This window comes from Oryx dammah, unplaced genomic scaffold, assembly GCF_014754425.2.
Source record: "Oryx dammah isolate SB20612 unplaced genomic scaffold, SCBI_Odam_1.1 HiC_scaffold_28, whole genome shotgun sequence".
NCBI classification, from domain to species: Eukaryota; Metazoa; Chordata; class Mammalia; order Artiodactyla; family Bovidae; genus Oryx; species Oryx dammah.
Window position 1 is genome coordinate 99,113,561 of NW_024070212.1, and position 24,552 is coordinate 99,138,112.

Genomic DNA, 24,552 nt, shown 5'->3' on the forward strand with positions numbered 1-24,552 from the left:
GAAGGCAATATGTGAGTGGGAAAGGAGTGAGATCAATTTAGCATCTTGTATCCCATACTAATAATTTTAACTTTTATCCTCATGAGAAATCACTGAAGAATTTTGAGCAGAGGAGTGACATAATATGAGTTACATTTGATTTTGTTTATTGGGCTTGCTCTGTTTGGAGAACTAATTTGAAGGTTGCAAGACTGGGAATGAGGTGACCATTTAGTAGGCAAGAGATTATGCTGGCCTAGCCTGTGGCTGTAATACTGGAAATGTAGCCAAGAGAATAGATTAAAGGTGTACCTTATTGGAGAGATAGAGTGAATGGATTTTGCTGATGGGGTTTGTGAAAAGATTTCAGTCTTAAATGAAACAGGAGGATATGAAATGGAGAATCTCACACATCCACCCTCCACAGAATGGAACTTAGAGACTAATTTCCCATAATTGCCTGGCTTACAGAAAAAAACACTTCTGATCAAGGAAACATCCACCAAAAATTACTCTCCATCGTCAAGCCAATGAACTTAATACTTTGGGACTCTGGCCAGTCTTTCTCCTCTTTGTTCTCCTGGCCCATTAATACAACTCACCCAGACCCTCAGTGGACTTGCTTGTATCTTGCTACAGCATGTGTTTCTCAAATTGCAAATCAGTTTCTGATAACTTGAGCCTGCCTTGGTTTACCTCTAGGTGGACAGGTTGGATGTGCCGGTGAAGGGGAAAGGATAATCGTGATTGACTGCTGGTTTCTGGCTAGAGTAGCTGGGTAGGCGGTGGATCATTACCTAAAATAGGGGAGTGGGGTTATAAAGGAAACAGTTTGGGGAGTTAGGTAAAAAGTTTTACTGTAGTCATGTTGAGTCTGAGATATGAAGACCTCAGAGTGGAGGTGTCAGTGAGCAGTTGGATAGGCAAGTTAGGAGCTCAGGGAGAGATCCAGGCCAGAGATAGAGATTTGGCAGTCATTTTAGGTAGATATATTCAGAGTCCTGGGACTAAATATGATCTAGAGAGAGAGTATAGATGGAGATGAGAACCATCCCGGAGCCACAGAGCATGCCAACATCTTAAGGGAGGGCAAAGGAGGAGGAGCAAAGGAATGAGATGAGGGTGGTTTGAAGGGATGAGGAAAACCAGGGAGTAGCACGCAGAGGAAGGAGTGTCAGAGGAAGTAACTCTGGAGAGCTGCAGTGAGGACAGGCAAGATGAGGACTTGGAAATATCCTTTATATTTGCCAGCATCTAAGTCATTGGTGACTTCGAGCAGTCTTGGTGAAGCACTGAGAATGAAAGTCAGACTAGAGAGACAAGTTGGATATTGTTTAGGGATACATACATATGCAATAAAAGAATAAAAGTATGCTTAGGAATGATAAACACTAAGGTTCAGGAGAGCAGCTGCCTCTGGAAGAGAGAGTAAAATGATTGGACAGGGGTACTTCAACAAAATAGAAATTTTGTTTTTTTTACATGAGTCACGAGTATACATGGTATTCATGATGTTGTTTTCTGTGCCTCCTGAATTAGGAAGGCAATGTAAATTTAGACCCATCCCCACCTTTTTTTCTTTTCTACCTGTTGGTCCAGGTAGTTGCAAACTTCCTTGCTGCTTCCCAAGGCTTTGGGGCACATGGGTTTTGCAGGGGCCCTTATTTCCAGGTCCTCAACCTTGCGCAGACCTAGTGAATTTCTCCTCATCTTGCATGGGTGATAAAACTCTAGCCCTCATTACTTGTTTCTGATTCCAATATTCTCCTGTTACAGGAACCTGAAATCAAGGAATTAATATCGAGTGATTCAAAATCAATAAAAACTGCAGCAAACGCTGAGTTTTCAAAGTCAAGAATTCCTTTTGTGCCAAAAATGAAGAGAGTAACAAAGGGAAATGACCAAGGAGAGTCCCATGGTATGAGAATAATGAAACCTGTAGAACTTTAGGAAACACCAAACCATTAAATTGGAGATGCTTACATATGCCAGGGTCTCCAGCATATTACCACAGACATACCACCACTATAGAAATAGAAGCCCTCCCTTAAACTGGTAATAGAACAGTTGGAGTCTATAGAACTGGTATCCATGCCTGCATGCTAAGTCGCTTTAGTCATGTCTGACTCATTGTGATCTTATGGACTGTAGCCTGACAAGCTACTCTGTCCATGGCAAGAATACAGGAGTGGGTCACCATGGTTTCCTCCAGGGGAATCTTCCCAACTCAGGGATTGAACCCATGTCTCTCATGTCACCTGCATTGGCAGACGGGTTCTTTAACACTAGTGTCACCTGGGAAGCCCATAAAATTGTTATGCTTAACATCAAAAAAAAAAAAAAAAACTTTGTTGAAAGATAGAGCAATGTGTAAAAAAGAACAGACATATGAAAAAAAAAAAGACACCTGGAAAAGCTTTTAAAATACAGCCACTGAAATAAAGAAACCTTTGGAACAGTATATACTGCAGTTTCCAATTAGTGATTCAGTGATCCAATTAGTGATTCAGTGGATGCTAGGTAAAAGGTTACTGAGTACAAGATGTTTGTCTGGTGCCAGAGCATTGCTCCACAGATTATTTGCGTTAATATTTTGCAAAGGGAAAGCATACCTATACATGGAGAAATGTGACAGTGACCATTATAAGCAAAGGATCAAACAGTGTCCTCAATAGTGCAGTTCAGTTCAGTTTAGTCACTCAGTCATGTCTGACTCTTTGCCATCCCAGGGACTGCAGCACACCAGGCCTCCCTGTCCATCACCAACTCCCGGGGCTTGCTCAAACTCATGTCCATTGAGTCAGTGATGTCATCCAACCATGTCATCCTCTGTCGTCCCTTTCTCCTCCTGCCTTCAATCTTTCCCAGCATCAGGGTCTCTTCCAGTGAGTCAGTTCTTCACATCAGGTGGCCAAAATATTGGAGTTTCAGCTTCAGCATCAGTCCTTCCAATGAATATTCAGGACTGATTTCCTTTAGGATGGACTGGTTTGATCTCCTTGCAGTCCAAGGGACTCTCAAGAGTCTTCTCCAACAACACAGTTCAAAAGCATCAATTCTTCGGCACTCAACTTTATGGTCTAACTCTCACAACCATACATGACTACTGGAAAAAGCATAGCTTTGACTAGATGGATCTTGTTGGCAAAGTAACGTCTCTGCTTTTTTTTTTTTCTTTTTTTGTCTCTGCTTTTTAATATGCTATCTAGGTTGGTCATAGCTTTTCTTTCAAGGAGCAAGTGTCTTTTAATTTCATGGCTGCAGTCACCATCTGTAGTGATTTTGGAGTCCAAAAAAGGAAAATCTGTCACTGTTTTCACTGTTTCCCCATCTATTTGCCATGAAGTAATAGGACCGGATGCCATGATCTTAGTTTATTGAATGCTGAGTTTTAAGCTAGCTTTTTCACTGTCCTCTTTCACCTTCATCAAGAGGCTTTTTAGTTCTTTGCTTTCTGCCATAAGGGTGGTGTTATTTGCATATCTGAGTTATTGATATTTTCTCCCTGCAATCTTGATTCCAGCTTGTGCTTCATCCAGTCCCTTGGACTGCAAGGTCAAACCATTCAATTCTAACGAAAATCATCCCTGAATATTCATTGGAAGGACTGATGCTGAAGCTGAAACTCCAATACTTTGGCCACCTAATGTGAAAAACTGACTCACTGGAAAAGACCCTGATGCTGGGAAAGATTGAAGGCAGGAGGAGAAGGGGACGACAGAGGATGAGATGGCTGGATGGCATCACTGACTCAATGGACATGAGTTTGAGCAAGCTCTGGGAGTTGGTGATGGACAGAGAAGCCTGGAGTGCTACAGTCCATGAGGTGGCAAAGAGTCAGACATGACTGAACTGAACTGACTGATTGTTAACTTAAGGTAAGAACAAATAAGATGAAGAATCAGTTGGAACTATTGGGAATGAAAAATTTAATAGTTGAAATCCATACATGGATTGAATAGCAGAATAGTTATAGCCAAAACGAAATGATGAGCAATAAGATCAGGGTGAGGATTCATCCAAAAGGCATTAGGAGAGATAAAGAAAACAAAAAAGATAGAAAACAAATGAGCTCATTGTCTGTGACATACATTGTTTCTGGTAATCCCACAGTCATTCCCGCCCCCTTCTCCCTTACTCATATCCACATTGGAGATTGAAAAAGAAGGGACTGCAATGAGGATCCTTTCCTTGTTATATCTCCTCCCCTTTTTAACTTGCCTTGTATATAGAAAGAAAGCTCCTTGTCTGGAGCCGTGACAGCTTTCTTGTGATCATGAGGTAGGTTGCTAGTCATCAGTTCAAAAAAATTCATCATACTCAGGACAGCCAAGTAGGAAGGCAGGAAGAGCCCAAGAAGGTTCTTGGTGGCTGAACAGTTGAACTAATGTCAGCAGCCACCTACCAATCAGATTCCTTGCTATGCAAGTACAAAACAAAGCAAAATGAAACTCCACTTGTTTATTTATGCCACCATTATTCATGTTTTCTTTAATCAGCAACTGAAAACATACCTAACTAAAATATTCCTAACTGATACCTTGTTCAATAATTTGGAAAAGGATTACGAAGTTGAGATTCAAAGAAATAAGAGAGGGGAAATGTTAGAAATAAATGAAAAAAATTTTTTAAAGTATTTTAAAAAGCTAATTGTGGACTTCCCTGGTGGTCCAGTGGTTAAGAATCTGCCTGCCAAGCAGGGGACACAGGTTTGATCCCTCGTCTGGGAAGATTCCACATGCCTTGGGGCAACTAAATCCATGGGCCACGCTAGAGAAAATCTGCGCACAGCAGCCAAAACCCAGCAAAGCCAAATGAAATAACAGGGTGATACTGGATAGGAAAACTGAACTTCAGGATACTGGTTACTTGTGTGACCAGAGAGGCAGGGGATGGGATTGGAGAGGAGTGGTCAGGGAATAGCTAATAGAACAAGTCAGGTTCTGTTTCTTAATTTTTGTTGGGGATATTCAGCTTTTTATTATTAGTATTATACTCCAAGAATACAAGTTTAATATACTCTTTTATGTATCAGACACCTCATAATTTAAAAATAGAAAAAAATAGATTTTAAAAATGGGGCAATTTCTGACTCCAGGAAAATAAAAAGTTATATATGGTAAGAAAGGTAATCATAGAAGTCTACTTGGCTTGGCTCAAACAGTATTGAATATTAAAATATAATCACACGAGGATGATGGGCATGGGGATGAGGGGATGTGAAGGAGAAAACAACCTCATTTAGCATGATGCTAAGTGTCAAAACCAAGACAAAATGCCTAAAATGTAATGGCCTGTGCTAAACCCCAAACTGAGACTTAATTACAGTTTGGGTTCTCCCAGAACTGGAATCTTAAACCAGTCGATCAGGAATTGCCGGATCAGCATTAGTAAGGTCATCTGCCGGATAGACCCCTGCCCTCCCCTAAAGGAAAGAAACCTCACCACAGCCAACCCGATTTTTGGCCTAGTGCAGCTTCCTTGTTCCTGCTCCCTTCTGCCTGTAAAAGTCTTTTCATCTATTTTTTTTTTTTTAAGTCTTTCATCTTGTACAGCTCCTCTGAACTTCTTACTGTTAACTACTTTGGACAGTGTTCAATTCATGAATCATTGAAAAAAAACCAATAAGATCATCAAAATTTACTCAGTTGAATTTTGTTTTTTAACATAAATCAAGAAGTTATGTTTAAAATTAGTGACTTAACCAACAAGGACCTACCGTATGGCACAGGGGACTATGCTCAGTATTTTGTAATAAGCTATAAGGGAAAATAATCTGAAAAAGAATGTATATTTATAACTGAGGCACTGCTGTACGCCTGAAACTAATATAACATTGTAAATCAAGTATATGTCAATAAAAAATTTTAAATTTTTTAAAAATAAAAAAAAATAAATACAATTAGTGATCTAAGAGGCAACAGTATAGTCATTATTCTGAAACACAGGCCTATATCCAGCAGAAGAAATAGCTGAGAGTTGACAATAGTTGCTTCTGATAACAGAAATGGGTGTGAGGTGGGATGCAGAGAAAAAGTAATAGGTTTTGTTTGTTTGTTTGTTTGTTAATGCTATTTAACACTATCTGCCTTCTGTTTTGAATACTGCTTGTGGTGGTGGTGAAGTGAAGTAGCTCAGTCATGTCCGACTCTTTGCGACCCCAGTGGACTGTAGCCTACCAGGTTCCGCCGGCCATGGAATTTTCCAGGCAAGAGTACTGGAGTGGGTTGCCATTTCCTTCTCCAGGGATCTTCCCGACCCAGGGATCGAACCTGGGTCTTCTGAGTTGCAGGCAGACAGTTTACCATCTGAGCCGCCACACACTGCTTCTGGAGATGTTGATAGAGCCTATGAAGGGACAAGTCAAGGTGTTACAGTTTAGGAATCCTGAGAAGAAATTCAGCTCCCATTCAGCACCACACCTTCCCTTGTTGGGGCGAGTGTGAGAAAGCAAGAGAGACTCCATCTGGAAGCCTGTCATTCATATTAAAGATAGGATGTGAACTCGACCTGAACACTGCCCAAGAGTGAGGAAACTGTTGCTAATGAAAACCAGGTCTCCTGGAGACTTCCCTCCCTGCAGATGACAAATGGAGATTGTAGTTGAGGTCAGGCTGCCCCGTTAGATTAACCATGGAGACATCCCTGCTTGATGTATATCATTGTTCCCACCCTTTAACCTTAATTGTTTGTTCTCCTAGCACCTACTTGTTGTAAAATTCAATCATATACAACAAAGAGGTTGCTAACATGTAACCAGTCATATAGTGGGGGGTATAAAACTGGGCCTCTCAGAAACATCAGGGTCCTTGTTGGGAACTGATTCCCCTTGGACCCGCTGGCGTAACAAACTGTTCTCCACTGTCTTGAGTGTCTTCCAAGGTGTTTTGCGACTCCAGATTCCACAACACCCTTACACCACTCTCTTCCACTGCTTGTATCATGATTACAGGGTTTATATCTTTCTGGGCACACAAATAATTTCCTCTAGACTGTGTGATCTTTTTTTCTTTTTAAGTTTTATTGAAGTATAGTTGATTTGCAATGTGTTAATTTCTGCTGTACGGGCTAGTGACTCAGTTATATATATATATATGTGTGTATGTATATTCATATTCTTTCTCCTTGTGGTTTATCACAGGATATTGAATATAGTTCCCTGTGCTATACAGTAGGACCTTGTTGTTCATTGGATTGTGTGCTCTTTGAAGACATCTCAGTTTGATTTGTCAGCCTGCCTTCTTCTTTCACTTTCCTTTTTTCCTATTGCCTGCCTCCTCTCTTCCTCTCTTTCTGTCACATTTCATAGCAGTTCTGCTTGTCTGTCTGTCTATCTATCATTGGCCCCCATGAGATGATTTTACTCCTGGGTTCATGACATTATCATCAGTGATCTGTAGAAGTTTCTTCTTGCTATTTATTCATTTATCTGTTTATCTTTCATTATTTATTTTATTCTCATATCCCTCTCCCATTTGCCTTCTTCTCCCAGGCAACCATCCCTCTGTGTTTTTTTTTAATTAATTAATTTTTTATTGAACGATAATTGCTTTATAGAATTTTGTTTTCTGTCAAACCTCACCAGGAATCAGCCATAGGTATACATTTATCCCCTCCATCCTGAACCCCTCCCATCTCTCTCCCCATCCCACCCCTCCAGGTTGAAACAGAGCCCCTTGTTTGAGTTTCCGTAGACGTGTACAGATGTGAGAGTTGGACCATAAAGAAGGCTGAGTGCTTAAAACTTTGATGCTTTCGAATTGTGGTGCTGGAGAAGACTCTTGAGAGTCTCTTGGCCAACAAGGAGATCAAACCAGTCAATCCTAAAGGAAATCAACCCTGACTATTCATTGGAAGGACTCTTGTGGAAGCTGAAGCTCCAATACTTTGGCCACCTGATGGGAAGAGCAGACTTATTGGAAAAGACCCTGATGCTGGGAAAGATTGAAGGCAAAAGGAGAAGGGGTGGCAGAAGATGAGATGGTCAGATAGCATCACCAACTCAATGGACATGAATCTGAGCAAGCTCCAGGAGATAATGGGGGACAGAGGAGCTGGCATGCTTCAGTTCATGGGGTTGCAAGGAGTGGAACATGAGTTAAGTGACTGAACAACAACAAATTATTTATATGCATGGATTTTTAAAGTTATGTTAATGATATTGTATGATGTATCTTATTTTTGTCACTAAACATTCTTTTTTAAAAAACTTTTGGCCACTCCTCGAGGCATGTGGGATCCTGGTTCCCCAACCAGGGATGGAACCCACACCGCCTGCAGTGGAAGCACTGGAAGTGCTGAGTCTTAACCACTGGACTGCCCTGGAAATCCCTAAACACCCTGTTTTTTATGCAATATGAACATCTAACACATTATTTCCAACTGTTGTATAATAGTACATTTTGCCTACTGATCTGCTGATGGATATCAAATTGTCTCCAACCCCCTCCACTCACCAAGGATGCTGCAGGTAATGCTCTGTGAAATAAAATTAGGTCCTTATTTCACATCATGCAGACAGAAAAAAATCTAGGTCATTTGGAATTCAATTGTAAAAACTTTTAGAAGAAAATATGAATATATTTTTATAACAGGGTAGGGAAAGATTTCTTAAAATATGGAAAACTATAAAGTGAAAATTCATGAATTAAATAAACTTCTGATGATAATAAACATTAAAAAACTGACAGTCTACAGGAAATAACTTGCAATACATATAAACTGTCAAAGGTTTAGTTTTCTGAATATGAAGAGTAAGAAATACCAACTGAGCTATCAAGGAAGCCCTATAAGTCAATAAGCAAAAGACAAAAACAACTTAAAAATGGATAAAAGACCAGAACAGGCAGTTCCTGGGGTGGGAAATGAATTACCAATAAATGAGACGATACTCACATGTACTTCTCTCTATGTATGTTTTAAAAGATTACTTGTAACCTTAAGTCTCTGAGTGTTAATACACATCTTCTGGGTTGAATTATTTATCATCCCACATACATGATTGATTGAAAAAAGAATTTTCAACCTAAAAAGTAAAAATGTATTGGCAATACATCTCCTAATGAGATGAGCAAACTTTTATTTTTCCATTGGCTTACAGAGAGTGAGACAGTTCGTCACCAGTTCTAGTCCTGTTTTTGTTTTCACAAGCAAAAGACCTAAGAAACCAGACTTCTCTGGTGGTCCATTGGTTAAGAATCAGCCTGCCAATGGAGGGAACACAGGTTCCAATCCCTGGTGCAGGAAGATTCTACATGGCAACCGGCGACTAGAGATAGCCCCATAGCAACAAAAACCCAGTACAGCCAAAATTAAATAAATAAATAAAAGTTTTAAAAAATCTAAGAAACCTTAGAATAAATAGATGGGGATTGGAGAGAGGTTGTTGTTGTTGTTGTTCTTTAATATATATAGTAATGTCAGTATATGTCCCTTTGTTGGATGTCCCAGGCATCGTGGTATACTCAAACAATGGAATATTGTGCAGAAAATAAAGTGGATGAGCTGAAACTAGGTTTACAGATACCAACACAAATAAATCTTAAAAATGTAATGTTGAATAAAAAAGGAAGTTTCAGGGAATTCCCTGGCTGTCCGGTGGTTGGGACTCCATGCTTTCACTGTAGAGGGACTGGGTTCAATCTGATCTGAGAGCTAGGATACTGCAAGCCTGCAGCACAGCACCACCACCACCAACCCCGCCCCCCGCCAAAAAAAGGAAGGAAGTTAGAGAAGGATGGGAAGGTATGATATTTATACAAATTTTAAAAACACAAGACTGATATTATTGGTGGATGGAAGACATACCAAGTTCAGAATAGTAGGTATCAGTGGATAGAAGGGGAGCAAAGGGGATTGGCGGAGAACAAATGCAGGCTTCAACTGTATATAGATAAGGTTTTGGTTCTAGTTTCATTTTTACAAGAAAACATTCACACTTTGATTTATTTTAATAAGTTTAAATTCTTGAGTAGTACAGCATCACACAGATTGTGTGTTTAACGGCCTTAGCTGGAAGGTTGCCTCAGAATTTGGCGGGAACCAAGATTTCATGGGCACAAACTGCATTCCCTCGATTTCTCTCATTCGTTGGGTTTGCCACCAGGAGTCACTGTGGTGTCTTTGCTTTGTACACACAAGGACTTCTCTTGCTTAGGGAGAATTTGGTTTCATCCTGAGCATAAACATGTTCAGTTTTCTGAAGAGCTGTGTGCTCTCTTTGATTCAAGACCATGCTTAGAGCCAGCAAAAATGGCTTTGCCCAAAGCCTTCCGGACGTATTCATCATTTTAAAGTCCTGTTCCCAGCAGGCCTCCACAGCCTCCAAAACAGAGGAAGGGGAGCTATGTAAGGTTCTCTTTACTTTCCAAACATATCTAAAGCACATCTGAAGAAATGTTTGTATCTATTAAGTCTGAGTATCAGGTATGTTTTTGTCCTCTACACTTTTCTGTGGAGTTAGAAATAGTTCGTGATGAATTTTTAAAATAATAAAGAATGAGGGCTTCTCTGATGGCTCGGTGGTAAAGAATCCACCTGCCAATGCAGGAAAAACAGGTTTGATCTCTGATCCCAGAAGATCCCACATGCCTTGGAGCAACTAAGCCTGCACATCACAAAAACAGCCTGTGCTCTAGAGCCACAGCTGTGTGCTGACTCCTGAAGCCCTGCAGTCTGTTGTCCACAGCAAAAGTCACCCAAATGAGAAGCCTGAGCACAACTAGAGAGCAGCCTCTGCGCAGTACAACTAGAGAAAATCCCGTGCAGCAATGCAGAAAATCCAGCACAGCCAAAAATTAATAAAATTATAAAAAAGAATGAGAAGTGAGGAAGCAGAGACAAGGGGAAAAACTAAGAACTCTTTTAACACAGGAATTATTTCACTTAAGTGTAACCTGGTGTCTCTGTCATTTGAATCAATTTCAAGGTTTGTGAAGCATTGTTTAGATAATTACAAAAGTCATTAAAAAATTTAGTGTGAAAATTAACTAATTGAAAATGGTACCAGTTGATGTAAATGCATCCACAGTAAAGTGTTACTAAACTTCTTGAGGGTGAGGCTCAGTGGAAACTAATTGTTTAGAATGAAAGTTCCATTTGTTCTCTTGCGGAGGTAGAAAAGTTTTTTTTTTTTTTTTAATATTTCTGCCAGAATTTTTCTCTGAAATAAAAAAATACAAAGTTTTTTCTCTGTTGTGGTTGATTGCTATATTCCAAAAGGAGACTGCTGTTGGCGGGTGCTGCAGGTTCGTCCTCCCCTCTCCTCCTCCCCACTTCCTGCCCCCACTTTCTTTTTCAGCTAGGAGTTGATGGAGGCTACTTGGTCTGCAGGGATGAACCCGTGGGGAGGAGACAGCTGGTGCCCTGAGGGGGACCGAGAGGAAGCAGCGCAGCATGGGGATGGTCTCTGATGGGAGGAGGGCTGAGGAAGGGGCAGATGATGGGCACTGTTAGGTTGAGGGTGGGAAGATACGGCAATGGCTTCTGCTTTCTCAGCAACTTCTGCCGTGAGGTCATCTGCTGAGCACCAGAGCTGGGGAGGGGGTGTAGGATGGTTTCGGTGAGAAAAGGTACATAGAGAGTGGGAAGCAGAGCCAAGTAGAGACATGTCGAGTAATAGCAGGAACTTCATCAGAGGCCTGTGTGATTTTTCCAGTAGTTCAGCTGTGGCAGGATATATACTGAAAAGGGAGGGGAATCTGGGGGTCGGAGTGGTGGGAGGAGGAACTGCTGGTGAGCAATTGGGTGGAGGACCCGCTCCATAAAGATCTTCATTGCGGTGAAGTTAATACTGCACCCTCTCGCTCCCCTCTTCCTGCCACCAGGGAGTCAGGATCCTTCATCTTACCTAACTGGACCTCCATCCTCCTCCCCTCTCACTCCTCAGCCCCCCTTATCTGTCCTGTAATTCCTCTCTCTGGGATCTTCACTCTCTCCATCTGTACTGACTCCTTTCCAAGGGGTTTAATCGTGTTTAACACTCTCCTAATATTAGCATAAGGGCTTCCCTGGTGGCTCATGCGTGCGTGCTAAGGCACTTCAGTCGTGTCCAACTCTTTGTGACCCTATGGACTGTAGCCTGTCAGGCTCCTCTGTCCATGGGATTCTCCAGGCAAGAACACAGGAGTGGGTTGCCATGCCCTTCTCAGGGGATCTTCCTGACCCACGGATTGAACCTGGGTCCTCAGCATTGCAGGCAGTTTCTTTACCATATTAGCCACCAGAGAAGCCCAGCAGTAAAGAATCTGTGTGAAACGCAGGAGACCCAGGATACACTGGTTTGATCCCTGGGTTGAGAAGGATCCCTGGAGGAGGAAATGACAACCCACTCCAGTATTCTTGCCTGGAGAATCCCCATGAACCGAGGAGCCTGGCGGGGTACAGTCCATGGGGATGCAAAGAGTCGGACACAGCTGAGTGACCGAGAACACACACAATATTAACAAAAGAGATGGAGGGAAGCTACCTTTAATCCCAAACCCTTTCCAGCTACAGTCTCTATTTGGCTTTTCAGGGCCAATGTCTCGGAAGAGTTGCCTGCTTTCTCTACCTCCATGGCCTCCTTCAACGGCTCCCTGCGGTTGGACTTCCATCAATGCCCTCTGTTTACACACTTGGGTCACCAGCAACTGCCCTGCTGTTGGATCCAATGTGAGACCACTAGGCGGCATTTTGAGGGCTCTGAGGAACTCCGGTCCTTTGTGTCTCAGGGCAGAAAAAATTCAGTGAGGCAAAATGATAGATAAGAAGTGACTTCTTATTACCAGAGTAGGACTCCTGTGAAGCTGAGAAGTGGGTGGGCGAGAGGCCCTGGGAACTTAGTGGGCTACAGTTTTAAAACCAAAGGAAAGTAGGGAGGGGGAAGAAACAGCTTCTTCCTCATTCTTGAGTAGGTGTTACACTTCCATCATTAGCTCCTCCTAGTGGCAAGGGAGGATGGGCAAGGGAGTTTTCTTGTCCCTACATGGTCAAGTCAGGACTGTAATGGCACTATGGAAAAATTACTTCAGATCTTAGTTACAGTGAAGGTCTTTACTTACTATGGAAAGGTCACCTTTCCATAAGCTATTGTTTTTCATGTGTGCAGAGAGCATGTCCTAGGGGTCAGTAACTTACTGGGCTCACTGGGCAGAATGTGGGTCTCAGGCCACCATTGTTTTATTGCTTGGGGGCATGTCCCATGCTTCTGTTCCATGGTTTTGTTGCTAAACAGGCCTGCTCAATTTCAAGGTTAAGCAAGCCTGCTTTCTTAAGTGATCATTAACTTACTGTGGTCTCCCAAAGCCCCCTAAAGTTCCCTCCCTATCTAAAACGCCCTGTTGGGATTTCTGAGCTAACTAACCTTATCCCTACTAAATGAACTTTGCAGTCCCCACCTCACTTGATCACTCATCTGACGGAGCTGATGGATCTCTTCTTTTCTGCTGTTGATTTCTATGCTCTCCACGCTGCTGCTTTTCCTCTGGCCTTCCTAATTTCACTGCATCTGCTGCATCCCTCCCTTAGGCACGGTTCTCTAGGGACTTATTCTAGCCTTGTTTTCTCTCCTTTGCACTCTTTCTCCTTGAGCAGTCCTGACCATCCCCTGGTCCAGGCTGCCTTTTGTTTCTCTCTGGCTTTAGTGCTCAGTCCTAAATCATTTTTCCAAACCTCTTGTCCACCATACCATCTCCATACTTTAGCCAGAATAAGTGTCCAGTGGTTCTCAACTTAGCCTGCATCAGAATCATCTGGAAGACTGTTAAAACTCAGGTACCCGGGTCTCACCTGGATTTTCTGAATCCGTAGGTCTGAGGTATAGCCCAATCATGTATATTTCTAACGAACACCCGGGTATATTGGGATTCTCAAGTGGTCCAGTGGTAAAGAATCTGTCTGTGAATGCAGGAGAGGCAAGATGTTGGATCCTTGGGTCAGGAAGAACCCCTGGAGTAGAAAATGGCAACTCGCTCCAGTATGCTTGCCTGGAGAGTTCCATGGATAGAGGAGCCTGGCTGGCTGCTGTCCATGGGGTCGAAAAGAGCTGGGCACAACTGAGTGACTGGACACACACACCCAGGTAAATTGGGTGTATTTTTTAGGATGCCGTAACAAAACACCACAAACTTGGTGGCTTAGAAATTTATTGTCTGACAGCTCTGGAAGCCTCATTAAACTAATTACATCTACAATGACTTTATTTCCAAATGAAGTCACATTCTGAGTACTGAGGGTTTGTACTTCAACATATGAATTTAGTGGGGGAGGGGGGATGGGACATAATTCAACTCTAATACTGATAATACCAGATGATGCTGATGCTGCTTCAAAACACTAATTTGATCATATTATTCTCCTTTACTACTTTGGCCACGTGATCTGAGGAACTGACCCATTGTAAAAGACCCTGATGCTGGGAAAGATTGAAGGCAGGAGGTGAAGGGGATGACAGAGGATGAGATAGTTGGATGGTATCACTAACACAGTGGACATGAGTTTGAGCAAGCTTTGGGAGTTAGTGATGGACAGGGAAGCCTGGTGTGCTGCAGTCCGTGGGGTCACAAAGAGTTGGACGAGACTGAGTGACTGAACTGAACTGATTCTCCTCGAAAGCTTTTCAGAAATTCCTCATTGCTCTCAAGGTAAATCCAAGGTCATGCATTGGCATTGGACCCGATCTGGTCCCTGTCACTTAGCCACTTGTCCTTTCACCACTCAGGCTCACACTGTTCAAAGTGCCTTTCTGCTGAGAACGCCCTCACCACCCTACTCCTGTGGATCCTTTCTTGCTCGGCCTATGTGTCACTGAAACAGTCATCAGTGCTCATCACACACACTAGTCTCATGGGGCTTAGCACATGGTCCGACACAGTGTTCCATACATTTTTGTTGCATGAATGTATGAAAACAACTATTTTCAGGCCTCTAAAAAGTTTAGTTTAAATTTTTTAATTCAAGAGCAATTTTATTTGAGTGTTAAAATCTAAAATAGAGACATAACAAGGATATACTGCATAACAGGAAATTATAGCCATTATCTATAATCTATACTGGAGTATAATTTGGAAAAATACTAAATCAGTATGCTATACACCTGAAACTAACATAATATTATAAATCAAATATACTTCAATAAACAGAAAAACAGGCATTCTGGTGCAGAGCCAAGCGGTGATGTGGTGCCGCTAGCACATTGGGCCCTCCAATCCCCCTCAAGGAGACCCTCAAGGAGAGGAAGAAATTCTCTTTCAAGAAATCTTTCAAACTGAATAGCCTGTCCTTCAAGAGAAATCGGAAGGAGGGTGAGGTGATTCGTCTTGCCTCTTAACCCACACAGGAAGAGCAGGAACAGGCAGAGATCTGGTACTTACAGCGAAGAAGGCACTGCTCAGGAAGAGAGGTTGCTGCCTCCCCTGTGAGCCAAGAGCCTGAGGTCCAAGGGGCAGGGGCTAATGCTGCCTCCCAAAGGAGGAGACACAGAAGAGAAGGGCTCCAGGCCACAGAGCTGTCCACTGCCTTGGGGCCCTATGCCTTGGAGGAAACAGAATGAACATCTGTTTCATTCTAGGGCACGTGGGTGGTCTCCAAGCTGCAAAAGCTGTGTTGTTCTTGTGAGGTCACTGCCTGGACCCTGGCTGCCTTCCTGTGCCCAGAAAGGAAGGAGCTGTCGCCCCCTAGGCACATTCCCTCTCCGCCTCTCCCTCCTATGGATTCTCCCATCATCCATCTGGCCTTCCTCTTAAGACCAGTTTAAGATGGTTCCTTGCAGTTGCCCAAGTTAGGTTAGTGATGTGAAATGCTCCTAGCCCTAGCCCCACCTCCTTCCCTGTCCCCACCAGGAAGAAGGCAGTTGCTGGTTTTCTTTCCCAATTCTTTCCAAGTAGGTTATGTTTGCTGCTCAAATCCGAGCGAGATGTGGGGGTGGGTACACTCCCAAATCCTGAGTGTTCTGCCTTCCCTTGAGTTTTTAGACTAGCGACACCTGGGCTGAGGAGGACACGGTCCCTGTCTAGGTTTTTATAAGTGTCTTAACTGAAGTTCAAACCTCCAATTTGTGAATCAACTGTCTCTTTTTCTACTTGGTAAGCAAGTATTAAACTTTGGGTTAGGGGAAGGTCTGTAACGTGAAATAACGTCTTGTCTTTTTCTTTTCTTCTCTCCCATTGTCGTCAATAACTTTTATTGGCCAAACCTCAGATTGGTACTTTTCTTTTTCCTGACTGCTAAAACCATTTCCCCCCCTCCCTCTTGGTTTCACTGTAACATTTGGGAAAGGAATAGATGTCGTGCCTTAAAAAAAGGGATAAAATCGAATTTTCTCGTTGGACCCCGCGTCTATACTCTTGCCGATCTGGCTTCTGCTTCGCCCCCTAGTGGTGGCTCTAGACCGAGCCACCTAATGCCTTAAATTTTAAAGCATTTCCCGGTATGCGAAGTTGGAGAGTCAACTTCATTTACATACCCACAATGCATTGCATTCAGGATCGTGCCTACTTTAAAGGCTAGATCCTTTTTTCCTTTTGATTTCTCTCCTACTTCTGAAAAATTAGGATATTTTAATAGAATTATCTGCGATGGCAGATACTTACTCGCTTTTTGGGTGGGTATATAGTTACCACTGCTGACTTAGGACTTATGGTTAACCGAGGACTGTGTGCCGGATCTTTGCAGTATGCTCTGGTTTCTCTTCAGATCGTATAAATCTTTCGCCTTTTACTAAAGATTTCCGTGGAGAGGAACAATTCTGAGTTTTAAACCAATTTTTTGAGGCCTTGCTTTCGCGAGGCTTATAAATTTGTTTAAAAGTAGATGATAGTTTTTAAGTAGTCTGTTGTGTAACAAGACGTAACGCTACATAAACTCGAGTATTTCGTTGCGGGGTGTGGTTTGTTAGACTGATTATGGTTAGCCGTTGTTAACGTGGTGTTGAGTTTCGATAGGGGCGCTGTAAAGCATTTTTTGAGATAAAAATAGGAGGAGTGGCAAATCGGCTGCTGAAGAACTGTCAGCCTTGCTGCGTAACCGCGCAGTTATAGAAGGTACAGAAGTGGAAACTATGTTTTGTCACGAGACTGGATGGTCTTCTGGGTTTGGTACGGGCCTTGACACACTAGGGTCAGCGGTTCAACAGATGTTTATTACCTGTGAAAAACCCGGTTAATCCGGTTTTGTTTAGGCCTTGAGTTAGAGTTCAGGTTTGGGCATATCTGTTCACAATTTTCACAGGAGGGATACTTGAGCATGGCAGGCAGGCAAGACCCCACTCACTCTGGGGCTGTGGTTTCTAATTAGTGCACTTGGTATAGCTTCAAAATAGGAAGTCCTGTAAATTCCTTGCTGGTCCAGTGGCTAGGGTATCATGCTTCTGTAGGGTGTACAGGTTTGATCCGTGGTTGTGGAACTAAAGTCTTGCAAGCTGTATGGCACAACCGAAAAATATAAATCCTCAAGATTATCTGTAATTTCTAGTTTTTATGCGGATCAAGACAGCAAGATAAAAAATTAATTGCTATAAATTTGAACTTTAAAAATAAGCTTATACTACATGTCAGAAAACTAAGATCATGGCATCTGGTCCCATCACTTCATGGGAAATAGATGGGGAAACAGTGTCAGACTTTATTTTTGGGGGCTCCAAAATCACTGCAGGTGGTGAGTGACTGCAGCCATGAAATTAAAAGACACTTAGTCCTTGGAAGGAAAGTTATAACCAACCCAGATAGCATATTCAAAAGCAGAGACATTACTTTGCCAACAAAGATCCGTCTAGTCAAGGCTATGGTTTTTCTAGTGGTCATGTATGGATGTGAGAGTTGGACTGTGAAGAAAGCTGAGCGCCGAAGAATTGATGCTTTTGAAGTGTGGTGTTGGAGAAGACTCTTGAGAGTCCCTTGGACTGCAAGGAGATCCAACCAGTCCATCCTAAAGGAGATCAGTCCTGGGTGTTCATTGGAAGGACTGATGCTGAAGCTGAAACTCCAATACTTTGGCCACCTCATGTGAAGAGTTGACTCATTGGAAAAGACTCTGATGCTGGGAGGGATTGGGGGCAGGAGGGAAGGGGACGACCGAGGATGAGATGGCTGGATGGCATCACTGACTCGATGGACGTGAGTCTGAGTGAACTCCGGGAGTTGGTGATGGACAGGGAGGCCTGGCGTGCTGCAGGTCACAGGGTTGCAAAGAGTTGGACATGACTGAGCGACTGAACTGAACTGAACGTGACAGGGGCTTCTCCCATAGCTCAGTTGGTAAAGAATGTGCCTGAAATGCAGGAGACCTAAGTTCAATTCCCAGGTCAGGAAGATCCCTTAGAGAAGGAAATGGCAACCCACTCGAGTAGTCTTGCCTGGAGAATCCCATGGACAGAGGAGCCTAGCAGGCTACAGTCCATGGGGGTCGCAAGAGTTGGACCCAACTAAGCCACTGTCACCAACCATATGACAATCAAATGCAATACATTAATACAAATCTTAACTGGATCCTGAACAAAAAACAAAATTATAGTTCTGGAGGTCAGAGGTCTAGAATTAAGGTGTTGACAGGGGTGCATTCTTTCTAGAAGCTTGGGAAGTCGGGGGAAGAATCTATGTCTTTGCCTTTAGAAAGCTGCCTTCATTTCTTGGCCTGTGCCACCTTCCAGGCATTACTCTAAACCTCTTGCTTCTGTTATGTCATCTCCTAACTAATTATGGATTGTCCTGCTGTATAAGACCTTTGTACTTACCTGGGACCCACCTAGATAATCCAGGAGGAGCTTCCCATCTCAAGATCCTTAATCACACCGGCAAAATTCCTTTTACCACATGAAGTAACACGTTTACAGGTTCTTGGGAGAAGGATGTAGGTGCACTTGGAAGCCATTACTTCAGTTCAGTTCAGTTCAGTCGCTCAGTCGTGTCCGACTCTTTGCGACCCCATGAATTGCAGCACGCCAGGCCTCCCTGTCCATCACCAACCCCCGGAGTTCACTCAGCCATTACTTAGACTACCACAATAATGATACAGTAATTATTATGTAGGAGGATGTCCTTATGCTTAGTAGAAATATAATGTGAAGTTTTTAGTAGTCAAGTTTTTAGTTGTCAAATGTCATATCTGAAACTTCCAAATAGCCCGGTAAATAAAAGAAAATGTGTCAAAGGGTATCGGTATTCACTGTATTATTCTTTCAACTTTTTTTGGTAATTTTGAACTTTTGAAAGTTAAAAGTTGGGGGGAAATAAATGTATATTAATAAATTTCATGTAATGTATATTTGTCAGATATTTGTAGTATACTTAAGATTTCATTTTAAAACATTCCATTGTTATTAAACTATTATACAAGAGTTTTGGATTTTTTCCTGTATTTTTAATTTTCTAATTATTAAAATTTCCAAAAGTTTATGGGGTACTGTTTTTAAAACAATTCTATAGAAAGAAAGGCTATTTCAAGACTAAACACCAAAGGACAGGACATGTCTTTTTTTTTTTTTTTTTTTTTTTTTAGGACATGTCTTTAAAATAGGAAATTCATTTAGCTTTAAGGAAAACATGCTGGATATTTTGTTAACTTTTCTTTCCTTTCTCTGCCCAAATAGAGGAAAGAGGAGGCTCAAAATCCCAGTCAGGGGTAAGGCTAGGCAGCCTTTGACTGACAACATCTGGGCCAGTGATGCCCTCTTGTGGCACCCTAAAGAATTACTGCCATCTGATTTATTTCCTCTGACCTTGAGGGACAATTCCCTCACAATAACTCAGTAATTCATTCATGTGTGCCAGGCACTATTCTCAACATGTGGAAAATATCAGTAATGAAAACAAATATTACTGCCCTACTGGATCTTACATTCAGGTGGGGAGACAGATAAAAAAAATAAGTGATATGAAATAAATAGGTGAGTAGCAGGGGTTAGGGATTAGAGTACAGGGACTGGTAGTATGGGATGCAACTTAAAAAAAATAGTAACCCTCATTGAGAAGCTGACTTTTGTGTAAAGAAAGTGAAGAAATCAGCCATGCAGATACCTGGGGTGAGAGTTCTAGGAACAGAACCACTCTCAAGTGTTCAGCAGAAAAGCTTGCACAAAAGTCCTAAATCGTGAGCTTGTTTGTCATTTTAAAGAACCACACACTGCCAATGCAGGAGACACAGATTCAATCCCTGGTTCAGAAAGATCCCACATGCCCATGAGCAACTAAACCTGTGTGCCACAACTATGCAGCCTATGCTCTAAAGCCTCGGAACAGCAGCTGCTGAGCCCATGTGCAAAAACTACTGCAGTCCTAGAGCCTGTGATCTGCAACAAGAGAAGCCACTGCAGTGAGAAGCCTCAAGATTGGAGAGTAGCCCCTGCTAAGATAATATCTTAGGAGATAACTTTCCTTCTTGATCTTGTAAGGGGCCATGATGACCCAGGACCCACTACTTGCATTGTAAGCGTGAATGGCATTGTATACATCATTTAATTTGAGCCTTCTGTCTCAAAAACTTATATAACTGAGCTTTTACCTCTAACAAGCAGAACAGTTCTCAGAGCTTTCTGAGAGGCTGTTCCTAGTTTATAATCCTCAGTTTGGCTAGAATAAAACTTTCTTAGATCTACTGATTAATTTTTTTGTTGACAACAAAATGAGGTGGAAATGTTTAGCTGGAAAGAGAAATATGGGAGTCATTGTATATAAGTGGTATTTAAAGTGATAGAGGGACTTCTCAGGCAGTCCAGTGGTTAAGATTCCATGCTTCTACTGCAGGAGGCACGGGTCTAACCCTGGTCAGGGAATGCTTCATGACATGGCCAAAAAAAAAAAAAAAATTAGAAATACATAAATACAAGTTAAAAAAATAAAGTGATGGAATCACCAGGGTATAAATATAGAGAAGAGGCTCAGGGTCAAAGTCCTGCCTCCCTCCACCTTGAAGGAAGCTGGGTTGAAAAGGAGGAACCCATAAAAATGCTTCCCAGGTGGCTCAGTGGTAAAGAATCCACCTGTGATGCGGGAGACACAGTTGGGAAGATCTCCTGGAGGAGGAAATGGCAACCCTCTCCAGTATTCTTGCCTGGGTAATCCCAAGGAAAGAGGAACCTGGCGTGGACTACAGTTCATGGGATCAAAAAGAGGTGGACACGACTGAGCCTGCATGCATGATCAATCAGCAAAGAGAACGGACGAAAACAACCAGAGAAGCAGGAGAGAACCCAGGTGGGTGTGGTGTCCTGGAGGTGAGAGTGCCGGGGCCAGGAGGGACCGGAGGTGAGGCCCACTCCTCACACTACCTCCCTGAATCTTCTAGGAGGTTGGTGGTCCTTCCCTGCTGACCAGCTTTTTTCCTTGATGAGCAGAGGCACCCTGGTCCATCATCACAGCTCTCACTGGATCTCCCTCTGCCCTCCACACATGGACACCAGACAGACAGCAAGACTTGTTTATTGAAGACTTCCCAGTTGGCTCTCTCTCTCCCCTACTGGAAGGCAGAACCCCCAGCTTCCCACCGAGGCCAAGAGGAGTCGACAGGAGCTGGCTGTGACTCCTCCCTTCTGCCAGGCTTCCCTGCCACACAGCCTTGGCTTCCTGGCTTGCCTCTGAGGCTGCTTTTTCCTCCTCTTACTCCTTTTCTTCCACGTCCTCCTTCGGGAAGTGTGTGATGTAGGCCACCTGATCCTCATTAGGATGGCCAAAGTAAAAGCTCATGTTGCTGTAGGAGAGGCCGCTGAGGTGCAGTGCTGGAGGCAGGGAGATGAGCCTGAGACTGGGTGCCCCTGCTCCTCTGGCCCAGGCCCCCTCTCTCGCCACTCACCTCTGGTGACATTGACTTTGTTGGCTGCCAAGATGTCCGCCTGAATGGTATCTATATTCATGTACAGATTCTCGGCATTGCTCTGGAGACAGAAGCAAGGGAAACCTGGCTAGATGCCAGGGCAGCCTGGACTTGGAGTTGGGCATGGGCAGAGGGAGGCTGCAGGCTGCAGTCAGGCTCTTAGCCTGACAGGATGGGCCAGAAAAGGAACAGAAGGGTGCCAGGTGGAGAAGCCCAAGCAGGGCAGTCCCTTCTGTCGCCCGCCCCAGCCAGATCTTGTGTGGGGTGTCCATGGGGGTGGGGGGAGGGCGTGAGCTGCGGCACGCGCAGGGCCACTGTTTTGTCCCACTTACTAGGAAGAGCTTGTAGAGTTCCTCCCCCATGGTGTTGCGCACGTGCTCCTCCACCACCGGGAATAACTGCACGAAGTACTGCGGTGGGCGGGCGGGGGTGGGGCGTGACTGTAGTGCCCGCGCGCCATGCCCGCCCGCCGCCCAGCCGCCCCGTGCACCTCCAGCGTGAGGCTGGCCTGCCGCTGGCTGTTGCTGTGATCCGTGTTGCCCATGGCGGCCATCAGGCTGTGTATCACTCGTAGGTGCAGCATCTCCTCGGCCAGGGTCGTGTTGTGGCGCGCCAGGATCCTGGGCGGGGGTGGGGTGGTTTGGGGATGGGGGTGGGATTCGGGCTGCGATGGTAGGGTGGGACCCTTCGGCGGCCGGAGCCCTTCCCCAGCGCCCGGGCAGCGCTGAGCCCGGCTTGCCGCATCCGCCCACCACCTGCGGCCCGCTTACCCGATGGCCTTGGCGGCCGCGGCCTGCTGCAAAAACAGCGGCAGGTGGGCGGTGAGCTCGGGGACCGACGAGTCTAGAGGAGGGAGTGGCCGTGAGACTGGGAGGAACCCGCTTCTCCCTCCTGCCCCGCCGGCGCCCACCCCCCAATCCGAGCGGATCCCTACCGCTGACGATCTGGGACTGCAGTTTGCTGGTCTCCTTGAAGGATGGTGTCAGTAGCGCTACGAGGCCCTTGAGCAGCGCTGGGCACACGTCGTAGTTGACCAGGTCCTTGATCAGCTCGATGGCTGGGGAAGGCAGAGGCGCTGGAGAGGCCGGCCGCTCCACTCACGCCCCATCCCCGCAAGGAAGCACCCTCCCCCTTCTTTATCGACCTTTCGTAGCACCTCTTTCTGGCCAACAATGTGCCAGGCGTGGGAGTAGCTGGCCCTGCCCTCCTGGACCTGGTGGTTAAAGAGGAGAGGGAGGAGGGGGCCGAGGTCTCCCGGGATTCACAGAAGCAGCTAGAGCGGGAAGAGGAAGGGTTTGAGGCTTAGAGGCTGAAAAAGCTGAAGGCCGCGCAGAGGCAGGGCCGCCTTTCACCTCTGAGGAATCTAGCAGGTTTTGTGGAGGAGGGAGGGGTCGGGTCTTCAGAGGGAGACAGGACGGGGAAAAACAAGGGGTGAGAAGGACACAGAGCGGGTGGGTGAGGACGTGTGGCAGAAAATGAGAAAAGAGGCAAGGCTGACAGAAGTTTAGAGAAACTGAGTTTTCTGACGAACCCTTGTCGAGGCCTTGTTTGCCCAGGCTCTGTGCTGAGCATTCTCGGTATCCCGCTGCCGCTCGCAGGCCGGGACCGACGAGGTCCGCTTTGCACCAGCACGACGACTGTTATCCCCATTTTACATTTGAGGGGATGAGGCACAGAGGGCTAAAGCACTTGCCTAGGGTACCACAGCTAGGAAGTGGTGGAAGCAAAAGGAGGGAACGACGGTTAGGAAGGAGGAAGGGGACTAGACTTTATTGAGGGTACTTTCTGTAGCTACTTCCCAGTCATTCCAGCTTTGACTCAGCCTTTCGGCCAGTCTGCATAGGAAGCCTACTGTGCCCCGAGACCAGTTTGGTGACAGGTGCTGTAAACGGGGTCCGTGGGCTGTGGGAGTACCTGGGAAGATGGCGGAGGGCGGAATATTTTTGTAAGAAAAAGGAACCAGAGGGAGACAGAGCTGGACGGTAAAGCGGCGGTACAGCGGATAAACGGCGGGTGCGGTGCGGCGGCGCTTGCGGCGTGAAAGACAGAAATGCACTCTGCCTCAGCTTGAGAGTCAGTGCCACCAGTCTCTCCATTTACTCAGAGGCGCAAAGCTGTTTCCCTGATTAGCTTATTTGCATATCAAAATGCAACGTTATGTTATCTGTTTTAATAACTAAAGTTACCCGTTTTGTTTTCTTGTTAGGACATCTTACCCCGTAAGAATGGTGATGGTGATGGTTTAGTCGCTAAGTCGTGTCCGACTCTTGCGACCCCATGGACTGGAGCCCGCCAGGCTCCTCTGTCCGTGGGATTTTCCAGGCAAGAGTTGCCATTTCCTTCTCCAGGGACATTCCTTCTTCCGGACCCAGGAATGGAACCCCGGTCTCCTCCACTGCAGGCTGATTCCTGCATTGGAGGCAGATTCTTTACTGACAGTTACCAGGGAAGTAAGAACACATTTAGGGATAATTCTCTACAATGGAGGAAAGGCTTTTGTTGGTACGTGCAAAGGCACCACACGTCATAAGGGAGTATCTGGGAGAATGGGCACTGATGGTAGAGAAATACATGCTTTCATGGTTCACTTTCTCTTCTGGTTACCTTTTGTGTCTTAGCAAAGACTTTTGTGAAGAAGAACGATTGAGACTGGTGATGTGATCTTTTGAGGTTTTACTTATTTGAAGCTAAATATGTAGACTTTGTGGACTTCCTAGGCAGCTGAGTGATAAGGAATCTACCTGCCAAGGAGACAGTTTCAGTCCCTGGGTGGGTAAGATCTCCTGGAAAAGG

The 24,552-nt window shown here is 44.5% G+C and overlaps 1 protein-coding gene and 1 non-coding gene across 5 annotated transcripts in view; one reads left to right on the top strand and one right to left on the bottom strand.

Moving 5' to 3' along the window:
• The first annotated feature begins 16,630 nt into the window (after window positions 1–16,630).
• LOC120857164 lies at window positions 16,631–16,746 on the top strand. The gene has a single exon (XR_005719621.1). It is a non-coding gene; the product is annotated as a U5 spliceosomal RNA (small nuclear RNA).
• Window positions 16,747–21,352: 4,606 nt separating this feature from the next.
• Window positions 21,353–24,552, bottom strand: part of ARMH1 (armadillo like helical domain containing 1) — a 58,710-nt gene continuing 55,510 nt past the window's right edge. For 3 of the 4 annotated variants that reach the window (XM_040231326.1, XM_040231324.1, XM_040231325.1), the window contains exons 8-13: window positions 22,694–22,816; window positions 22,530–22,602; window positions 22,250–22,379; window positions 22,092–22,169; window positions 21,739–21,820; window positions 21,353–21,664 (exon numbers count right to left, since the gene is read on the bottom strand). In XM_040231326.1, the coding sequence (XP_040087260.1) occupies window positions 21,546–21,664; window positions 21,739–21,820; window positions 22,092–22,169; window positions 22,250–22,379; window positions 22,530–22,602; window positions 22,694–22,816 (605 nt within the window). In that variant the 3' untranslated portion in view covers window positions 21,353–21,545. Of the gene's footprint in view, window positions 21,685–21,738; window positions 21,821–22,091; window positions 22,170–22,249; window positions 22,380–22,529; window positions 22,603–22,693; window positions 22,817–24,552 lie in introns of all 4 variants that reach the window. The other variant, XM_040231327.1, reaches the window with a different exon arrangement.